The 10,831-nt window shown below is 38.5% G+C and overlaps 1 protein-coding gene across 2 annotated transcripts; it reads left to right on the plus strand.

Annotated features, from left to right (window-relative positions):
• Nucleotides 1–1,587: 1,587 nt before the first annotated feature.
• On the plus strand, nucleotides 1,588–10,483 carry SLN (sarcolipin). 2 transcript variants are annotated; one of them, XM_065882922.1, is made up of 3 exons: nucleotides 1,588–1,744; nucleotides 6,130–6,258; nucleotides 9,871–10,483. In XM_065882922.1, exon 3 carries the CDS (start codon nucleotides 9,946–9,948, stop codon nucleotides 10,039–10,041), a length of 96 nt encoding a protein of 31 aa, XP_065738994.1. In that variant the 5' UTR covers nucleotides 1,588–1,744; nucleotides 6,130–6,258; nucleotides 9,871–9,945; the 3' UTR covers nucleotides 10,042–10,483. The 2 variants fall into 2 exon arrangements, with proteins under 2 accessions (XP_065738994.1, XP_065738995.1); XM_065882923.1 differs by lacking the exon at nucleotides 1,588–1,744 and having other exon boundaries at nucleotides 6,187–6,258; nucleotides 9,871–10,182; nucleotides 10,213–10,483.
• Nucleotides 10,484–10,831: the final 348 nt, after the last annotated feature.

The raw sequence follows: 10,831 nt of genomic DNA on the forward strand, positions 1-10,831 counted from the left end.
GAGGAAATGAGTCTGAAATAACAAGATGCCTACTACTACTATTTATTCCCTGGCTGAACTTCCCCATGAACTTATGTCTGGAAAGATACTGGAGTGAGAGTGAGGAAGTATTCCTTTGGTATTCCTCAACAGTTTGTAACACATAGAAAGAGACACACTTCCTCACCCCAACGCCTCATTTTGCTCTGGAAGTAATTGTAAGTTTGTTACTTTCAATAGTCAATAGATGTGGTACTCAGCAGAGGTGGCTGCAGAGGAAACGTGTCTTATAGGCAAGGTCAATACCCAAGGCAAGCAGTGGTGGTTCTTGGCAGATGCAATTGCTCATAGAGAAGGTAGCACAGGGATGTCTTGTGCTTGTGTTGGTACTCGGTAGGAGTGGTTGACATGTTAAGTGCCTGGTGAGTGCTGTAATATCTAGCAAAAAAGAGATACAATAGAAGAAGAAAAGGTTCGTTTGTTAGCACAAAATGTGTAACCCCATGAAGACACAGATATAATTGGCCTGAAGTGTGGGACCTCCTTTTCTGTTCTACACTGGCAAATGGGAGCAAGAAGCAACAAAATACAAGCTAAGGAGAATAGGCCTGAACCATCTCTCCCAGATAAGCTGCCCAAATTCCCAGAATACTAGGCGCTGGCAACTCTACATTCACTTACTGTAAAAGTGTAAAAGGTTAGGTTACTCCTCAGGCTGTAGAACAAGTGCCCAATTACCCTCAGAGATAGCATATCCCTCATCTGAAAGGAAACCTAGCCTGTATCTTGCATCCAGCTAATCTTCTACATTACTGCAACTAGGCACTTTTGTTTTCTCATTACATTCACAGAGAGCAGAGAGAGATTTTCATGATTCTTCACGACTCTGTTCTCTCTGCTTTAATAGCCAAAGGCTAAAGCCAAATGAACTTATTCACAGAGAACAACAAGCAATTTTGTCTGATCTATATTATTCTTACAGAAACTGCAATTGTGCTATTCCAACTGACAGATTCTCAAGAGAGATTCAGTGAAAATACTCTTGATCAAATTCACTAAGGAAAAGAATGTTTCAAGTGGGTGTGTCTGGCTAGAATATCCCTGAACTTTTCAGTAACAGCACATCAAAAGATTGCTGAATTTTTATTTTCCATCAGAAAAATAACAAAACCAATCTGAAATCTGGGTGTGTTTTGAGGGCAGGTGGTATTAGCCTAGTAGTAAACACATTTTTGACTGCTCCTTTCCCCCCCGCCCCTTAGGCAGCTATGTTTAATGGGCAGAGAGAAAGCTGTTTGCTTGCAGAATCTTATTATAGAGCAGAAATATACTTGCTCCAGAGAAGAGGAATTTAATTGGTTCCAAGTCAAATGATGTTAACAGGTGTCACCTCACCAATCCAGGACCTAAATGGGTTATTATAAACAGGAGTAATACGTATTTTTCTGGCTCTTGCTCCCACTTATTATGCAAGACTGCATGCCCATGTAACGTTTCTCCTGATTATTTCTAGCAGCTTTAGGGTGTGGTTGACATGTGCTCATGAACACATACTGTTGGCTACAACATAGTGTCTGCCATTTTCTTGCCCTTTAGCTCAAGCTCTTCTCTGCTGCCATCTGCAGCTAAGGCCTGCACAGCTTAATATAAACTGCAAGGAAGTCTTGATCAGTATTTCTGCTTCTGCTAGGCTCCATGCCACTTCAATGGAAGAATATTACATTGCTGGTTCCGTGGATGCACTGAGGTCCAAGAGATTGCACAGGTAGAGGGAGAAACTCTCTGTCCCTTTCAGTGTTCTACACTGTTGAGGTTAATTGTCACAAATTATAGTTTTTATCCATAGCTCTCTCTTCCCCTAGGACCCAGACAACAAGCTGTAGGGGAGTAGGGTGGGTAGTATGTGAGTATGGTGGCCATAGAATGTGTCTCTCACATGTGACTGAACCATAATTGAGGTGGACTCCAGCTGCTGCGCTCTGAAATCATAATCACGTTTGCACAGAGGCCATGCTTCCCTGGCTGCTTTCAGTCAAGAACTGAGTATGGGAGTAATATGAAGGTTGGCATCCTGAGAGACATCGGTCACCTCTGACAGATGGCTTTGATATGAGGTTTCTTAACAGCCTTGTCAAACATTCCTTGGAACTGAATTATAGTCTAAGATGCTTCTACCCAAACTCTCTTTGTTTTTTCCCCTTTCTCTTGCTGTTTGATGACTGTCTTAGTTCCCCTACTCCTTCATATTTTCTCTTACAGGCATTTCCCCCAATACATTTTTCTTTTACACATTTAGTCCCATCTTGGCATCTTGCTTCTCACAGGATCTAGACTAACACAGTGAATTTGTTATGTGCCAGTGGAATAACTAACTATTCTCCCTGTTGCTGAACCACATGTATCTTCTTGATCACTTCCCTTCAGAGGAGTTTGCTCTCCCAGGTGGCTTCTAGGTCCTTTTACAAGTAGATTTGATGCTGACCTCAATTTCCCCTACTCAGGTTTGCCTGGCATGCTCAGACGTGTCCGGATCTCATTAGGAGATGTGATATGATAGAGGCTCAAACTGAGCCCCTTTCTATATATTCTAGAGCATCTGTTATGATTCTTCACCAGTTTGATGCACAGAGAAACAAAAGAAATACAAGAAACTATCCCTGCCTTTGAAATTAAAATTCAGTTAGTGAGACAGAAATCACACATGTGTCACATGTGGTTAAAAATACAAATAATAATCATTAATTTTTCAAGGACATGGAGAGAGCTTCAAGAAATATGGTTTTGAGACTTCCCTGGTGGTGCAGTGGTTAAGAATCCACCTGCCAAGGCAGGGGACATGGGTTTGAGCCCTGGTCTGGGAAGATCCCACGTGCCGTGGAGCAACTAAGCCCGTGCACCACAACTACTGAGCCTGCGTTCTAGAGCCCGCGAGCCACAACTACTGAGCCCATGCACCACAACTACTGAAGCCCACGTGCCTAGAGTCCGTGCTCTGCAATAAGAGAAGCCACCGCAATGAGAAGCACGCACACTGCGACAAAGAGTAGCCCCTGCTCGCCACAACTAGAGAAAGACCGAGCACAGCAGAAAAGACCCAACACAGTCAAAAATAAATAAACTTATATATTTTTTAAATCCAGACTTTAAAAAAAAAAAAAAGACTCCGCCTGCCAGTGCAGGGGACATGGGTTTGATCTCTGGCCCAGGAAGATCCCACATGCCCAGCAACTAAGCCCCTATACCACAGCTACTGAGCCTGTGCTCTAGAGCCCACGTGCCACAACTACTGAAGCCCGCACGCCATAACGAAGACTAGACCCCCGCTCGCTGCCACTAGAGAAAGCCCGCGCAGCAACGAAGACCCAACGCAGCCAAAAAGAAAAAAATGAAATATGGTTTCCTCTTTCTCTGGGTTTCTACTCATGTACTTAGGTTAATGACAGAGAATAGCAGAAAGCTGTTTCTGTGCAGCTGCATGACCAGTTGAGGTGAAGATGTGAAGGTGAGAGAGGCACCATAGTCATCATACTCATTACTGTCATGTGCTTAGAGCTTATCGCCATTCATCAAGGCCTTACTGAATTCTCCCATTGTGTCAGAGACTTGCTGAATTCAGGGACTGACATGAGGTCTTCACTTTTTGCTTCCCAATGTAAAAAGCTGGATGGAAATTAGGAATAAATTAAACAAGTTGGCTTAGCTCTTAATCAGGCATAAGAACTCACCATTGATTTTCAAAGGGTATAATATTTTACACTTAAGAATGTATATACCATATGGGGTGGGAGGAGATAAATGTCAGTTAGCACTTAAATACCAATGTCAATGTGAATGTTTTCTTAACAAAAGGCCTTTGGCTAAATTCTGTATTAATAGGCATATAAATAATATCAAAGATTAGTAATTTAGTATGCCCTCCTGCTGATGGGAAGAGCAGCACCTTGAAAGCTGATATGGATGTTGTCATGGGAATTGCTCACAGAAAAGAAAATACCAACAGAATTAAGTTAATTTAAAGAGACAAATTTTCTTTGCTAGTGAGTTTTTTTGTTTGTTTGTTTGTTTTAATGGACTTTCAGATCCTCAGGGTTAAACTCTAGCTTAGACCTTTGAATAGTTGTCATGTGACTTTGGGTGGCTTGCATATTCTTCAGGAGAGGGTTATCTCAGACTGAAAAACAGCTAAATTCTCAGTGTTATCCCACTGTCTTATGATATCACAGAATAAACCACTAATGTCAAGAAGTTTCTGAAGTATCTGGGAATTTGTCAATGCACCGGGCACAACAGTCCCTGGTATAATGCTAGATAAACTTAAATGGGACAACCAAACAACTAAACTGACTCATGGATTTATCCTTCAAGTTACATTTCATTGGTCATTGAAATTGACCAACTCAACTAAATTGACAGTATTGGTGAGCTGTTTTGTGATATGTTAACATTTCCCCATTGTATTTAACATATTAAATATTGCAGAGCTAATTCCTATTCCATCATATTCAAAATAAATGCTTGTCCCATAAATTCAATACCAACACATGGTACAGTACAAGTAATTTGACTCTGTAAGAATTAAAAAAGGTAAAGGTTCTTCAAGAATCAGATTCTTTTACCAAAAATAGCTTGTGAATTTGAGATTGTGTCTATGCAACCTCAAATATGAATAAAAAATAATATAAAGGTTTTTATTCCTTTTGGGTGGTGATATTAAATTTTCTTTATACTTTTACATTTTCAAATTTTTTACAATAAATATATAACTTTTTAATTGGACAAAAAATAATTTTGAGTGGTTAAAGAAGGGATGGGTGTGGCTTAGTGAGTAGGAAAATATTCCTAGCATTTGAGACAATCTGGCAAGTGCTTGGAAGCAAAAGACAGAAATCTGACTACATTCAAGGAATTTGCCAGTGTTTGACTGCACTATAATTACTATATACTACCTGTCACTTCAGCAAGCTGTCTCTTTACAAGGCATGTGACAACAGAATGTTATATTAAGATTCCCCATCATTAGGTTTATATCAAAATGAAGAAATGAAATGGAAAGTCTTTCCTTTAATAATATTTCTAGTGCATGCGAAACGATGGGGAAAGGTTTGGCTATGAACACAACTAAATAGGGAATTTTGTTTATGTCTTCTGGGAATGTATTATTTTGATTAACCCTAACTGGGAATTCAGAGGGGAGGTTTGTTCTATTATCTCTAAAGAAAGAATCTGATGAAGAAGCACAATTGCTAAGGTCATGTTTAATTGATAGGTTTTCAAATTCAGTTAAACACTTCAGAGGATCCATTTACCTCCAGACACCTGAAAAGTTGATTACAAACTCATTTTAGTAGTCTAGTTTTAGTTAATGTTTATATTTGAAAGTTATACAGTTTTATTTCTTTCAGATATGTCCTATAACTCATGTTTTTCACTAGTTTTGACCAGTTCTCCTGCTACCCCCTATCTATCCAAATGACTGAAGTTTACAGTATGGGTTTACTGCTGTATTAGTATATTGACAGAGATATATATATATATATATATATATATATACCATGGCTTCCACAGCTGTTTCAGATGAAACTGTATATTAATGTGTAACTTGCAGCATACAGCTTAGCTGGAAAGTTATGTGGAACAGGTGACTGGGGAGATAGCTTTCACCACTTGGACTAAAGTCAATTTTGAAGGAGGTAAAAGATGCCTGTTGAATTCTGGTGCGTGTGTGTGGTTTGGGGTGTGCATGTGCAAAGCAGAGAATTCTTCACATTTCAAAAAGCTAAAAATATGGGTGGTTAAATGAAGTCACATTTTTACACCCTCATATGCTGAGTGGGGGTCGGGGGGCAGCAAAATGCAGCAAAGATTTGCTAATATTAGTCTGTCACTCTCGGTTTACAATGTTTTAAACATGTTAGAGATACTCATGAAGATGTAAAAGATGAGTTTAAAACCTACATCAATTGTACCAAAAGTCAACTGGAAAGAAAAGATTTTAAGTCCCTGGGCTTTTAATACAAATTGGCAGCCAAAGGAAGAGCCTTAGTCAACACATTTCCATGTCCCCCTAAACACAAATAGCCTCCAACCTTTGGAGGTTGTTCCTTCGAGATGTTTCATCGGTGACATCACAGTGATTGCCACCTCCCTCAGACTACTTTAGGCCCTGCCCAGAGCCCAGGAGTCCAGACAGCCTGGGAGACGAGCAGGAGTTGGAGCCCACGTTGGAGAGAGAGAGAGGAGAAGCCTACTGCAGCCCAGTGTGTCCTTGACCCTGTTCAGGTAACAGCAGGATTTTTAAGCTTAGCATACAGTGTGTATATGTGTACAAGTTGCAAATGAGAAAAGCAGAGGAATATTTACATTTCTTAATAAAATAGGCAATGCCTATTGTACACAGTATTTCTTAAAGTAGAAAGTGAATATTATTGATTCTTGTTTTCCTTTTTTTTACCTTGTTATGCATTTTCTCCCTTCCAATTAAAAATTTTTTTCCATATCATAAAGTATGTCTTCCATCTTTTCAAAGTGTCCATTCAAAGAAAGTCAATGTCAAACAATTTATTCAAAGTTTTTTATTTCACCATATGGCAATCACTTTAGATCATATGGTGTGATCTTGACTTTAGGAAAGATTCAAAATGAAGCCAAAATTGTCTTTGCAGGTTAACAGCAGAAAAATGGAAGATCGCTGATCTGAGGTTTTACTTAACTTTGGTATAAATGTGTGTGAAAGTAGAGTCCACCCCCTACAGTTAGCATATGTGTTGATTGAATTGGATTCATTAGAAATTCTCACCTTAATGCTGTGTTTTATTATTTTAAAAATATACATAAAAAAACAAATGTTTACGTTCACCATCAAAGTGCAAGAAATAGTAAGAGGTAAACCATAGGAAATAAATAAGTGTTATGGGTAGCCTGTCAATTCAGAGACTATTGAAAAAATTGTGAAAAGTGCATAATACATACCGTTTGAACAATCATTTTAAGGCAACACCTGTATAAATATCACCCAGACCAAGAAATAGATCATTGGAGCACCCCAGAAGTCCATTCTTCATCACCTTCCCCTTTTGCCCCACCATAGGTAATCATCATCTTAATTGTTGAGATAATCTTATCCATTCTTTTCTTTATAGTTTTATCATCTCTGCATTCCTAAACAATATAATTAAGTTTCCTGTTTTTGGCTTTGTAGAAATGGAATCACATTCTATGTTTCTCTTTGTAAATTCTTCTTTTGCCCAATAGTTATGTTTGTGAAATCCACCCGTCTTATTATGTGTTGCTGTAGTTCATATATTTTCTTTGCTCTATAGCATTCCAGTGTATGACTATACCACAATTCACATCCATTCTATTGTTGATGAGCATTTGAGTTGTTTCCAGCTTAGGAATAATATGAAAATGTTGCTATGAACATTCTTGTATATGTATCCAGGTATATATGTGCTTGAGTTTCTAGAGTAGTAGTGAAATAGCTGGGTAAAAGGGAATGAGCACTATTAATCTTAATTAAAAAATGTGAAATTGTTTTCCCAAAGGTCGAAAATTTACACTAGCCAGGACAGTTATTTGCAGTAATAACTCATTCATGTAATCACTCCTATGGAGTAACCACAATTCCAGCAACTATTTCCAGTCTGCCAGTTCTAGTTCTGCCTGTAACTTCCTATGTGTCATTACAGAAACAACTTAACATCTAAAAGTCAGTTTCTCAGCTATAATCTTGGGAGAGAGAAAAATCAAGACAAAACTTGCCTGAGTTGTAAAGGTCACAGAATTGTTGTGAAGGTCACATTAACAAAGCTGTGGACAACTTTCAGCAACATTTTCTGAGTATGTTCTTGTTGGGCCACTATCCATGATTCCCTTTACTTAAGAGCTTTAATCTAATAAGATTTGGTGAGATGGTTATTTTGCCCTCCCTGAATTGGGTTGTTTTGATCATTATAAATAGGGAAACATATTTTTTGCATATCTCTGTATTTCTTCAGAACTTACCCAAACAAATTTGTGTTTGAATCAGGGTTCAATTTTATTAATAAATTCATAAGGAAAAATCTGCTTTAGCATCTTTAGATTAGATTCCTTTACCCCTAAGCTCCTTAACTTCCTATGCCCCTCTGCTCTTGTGTACATTCTCACACATTCTCTCTACTTCCTTTTCTTCTGTTTACTTTCTCATTCAAACAAATCTTTGTAAAGATTTTCACTGGAAATTTACTATGTCCTTCACGTGGAGGGCAAAAATATGAATAAGAATTAAAAGGAAAATGAAACATAAATCAGTTATCATTGGTCATATTTTAAACTAAGATTCAACAACCTACTGGTTGATATCATCTTATTTGAACTTGTGTTGTTATACCAACAATTACATAATATGAAAAAGGATTATTCAGCTGGTTTATACAATTAATAATTTGGTACACTAATAATATAACAAATACAGTAATTACAATTAATTATTCAGTCAGGTTAGATGGTTAAAAATACCATTCAGGCCAAAATCTTGCTAACAACATTTCTTGCCCCCTGAACTTCCACTCTTAGCAAATAAACAAAATGCTCTCTCCCCCTAAACTTTTTCACTCCATAGTAGACTTTTGTCCTAAATATTTAAAATTTTATCTTTAATCTTTAATTTCATTTGGCTTGCATATACACAGTACCAATTATGCCACATCACTGGAGGCAATACTTTTATGTTCTCAAAGTATGGTTTCCTGCATGTACTACCTGTACAGACTATAAAGATACCACCCTTGCTTTTTGAAGTGTTTACAATATAGGCACATTCTGGACTTGACTAAAAATAGCTGGCACAAGCCCTTGTTGAAATAGAAGTACTCATGTGGTTTACACTTGCTCTTTGGACTGAGTGCCTGTTATGTGAGGGACTTTTGTTTGACCCCAGTAAGCTCTGTGCTCAATGCAGGGCTTTTTTAAGAGGCCAAGCAGCTGTTGAACTAGTTCATGCTTTCACAGGGTTAGACAAAGATAGGGCAGCCTGAAACCTGAAAATTTATGGTATCCTACTTCTATATGTAATTCAAAGCAAGAACAATACTAAACCACAACATGTTTTCTGTTTTGGTGACCTTGCTTGCTGGTACTCTAAGTTAGCAAAGCAATCACACACACAGACACACACACACACACACAGAAATTGGAGAGAGAAAAATGTAATATTTTTTATTTTGTCAAAGCAACAATATAATGAGGACTATGTTGGTCATTTTGACATAAGGAAAAAAAGCCAGGCTCTCTGTATAAGTCAGGGTTCTTCAGAGAAACAGAACCAATAGGGTGTATATGTGTGTGTGTGTGTGTGTGTGTGTGTGTGTGTGTGTGTGTGATATAATTGGCTCATGTGATTGTGGACGCTGGCAAGTCCAAAATCTTCAGGGTCGGTGGGAGGCTGGAGACCCAGGGAAGGGTAACAGCTCTAGTCCAAAGACAGTCTGGAGGCTAGAAATCTGAGTTAAAGTATTGGCAGGGCTGATTTCTTCTGGGGCCTCTCTCCTTGGCTTGCATATGACCATCTTCTCCCTGTGTCTTCACATGGTCTTTGCTCTGTACATGTCTATGTCCTAATTTCTTCTTCTTTTAAGGACACCAGTCATATTGGATTAGGATCCATCTTAATGACCTCATTTTAGCCTAATTACCTCTTGAAAGACACTATCTCCAAATATAGTCACATTCCTCAATAAAAAAATAAAAAATATATAGTCAGATTCCAAGATACTAGGGGTTAGGATTTCAACATGTGAATTTAGGGTGGACACAATTCAGCCAACACGTTCCTCTTCCATAATGCTTCTGTTTCCTTTGAGGAAAGAATGCTCACTAATTTCTCATGTTTTCTTTGTTACTTTTGGTTAGGAGGTAAGGACAAGCAGGAGGTCTTTTGTGTGCACTCTGAAGTCTGCCTTCAGTTCTCACCAAGCTGCTCTGAGAATGGAACGATCCACCAGGGAGCTGTGTCTCAACTTCACCGTTGTCCTGATTACAGTTATCCTTATATGGCTCCTTGTGAGATCCTATCAGTACTGAGATACCACAGCTCCTGGAATTGACTGCAACACTCCAGAACTGTCTTCTGTATGTGCTGAGATCCCACTGCTGTCATGGGATGCCTTTTCTGGCACCCCATAGCACTTCTGACCTGTTCGCACAATATTTGGGCTGCCTCCAGTGCTAGGATTGATTGTGTGATCTCTAAAGATGCTACTCTCAATAGCTGCCAAGTGTTTGCCAGGGAGCATTAGATTTATTCCCCAACTCTTACTGCAAATGTGTCAGACAAGCCACAAGGTTAAAAATAAACTAGATTCCTGATGACATAGAATTCTAACAAGCGCCTGGTGTGTTTCACCACACATCCCTTCATCCCATACTCAGCAACCAAACTCTAAATCAACTGCCAGAAGAAAGAAATTGTTAAAGGAAGTCTTTGTCAGCTCCTATAGCTATCATGTGAATAAAGTTGTCAACCCCAAAAAATGACTTTTAGAATTTATTTTACCTTCTATTTGTGATACTGCATTTGACCCTTGGCTGGGATTGAAGTGACAAATATTACAGTATTTCTAGCATTTGAGATAAGCCAAGATCCTCCAACTGCTGAGAATTTGAAACCTTAATTTGAAAGGTCTTAATTTGAAAGTCAATTAAGAATGTCATATTTCAAATAATTCCATCGGTTCAGTGCTCCTCAAACTTTCCCTCTGAACTAGTCCCAAGGGCAGAGGGAAAATAAATCCATTCTACTAGGAGGTTTGGAGCACAGCCTGAAATGTCCACTAAAAGCACAAAATTTCTTTGAAGCCTTGTGTTTTATTAA

This window comes from Phocoena phocoena, chromosome 8 (genome assembly GCF_963924675.1).
Source record: "Phocoena phocoena chromosome 8, mPhoPho1.1, whole genome shotgun sequence".
Classification (NCBI taxonomy): Eukaryota; Metazoa; Chordata; class Mammalia; order Artiodactyla; family Phocoenidae; genus Phocoena; species Phocoena phocoena.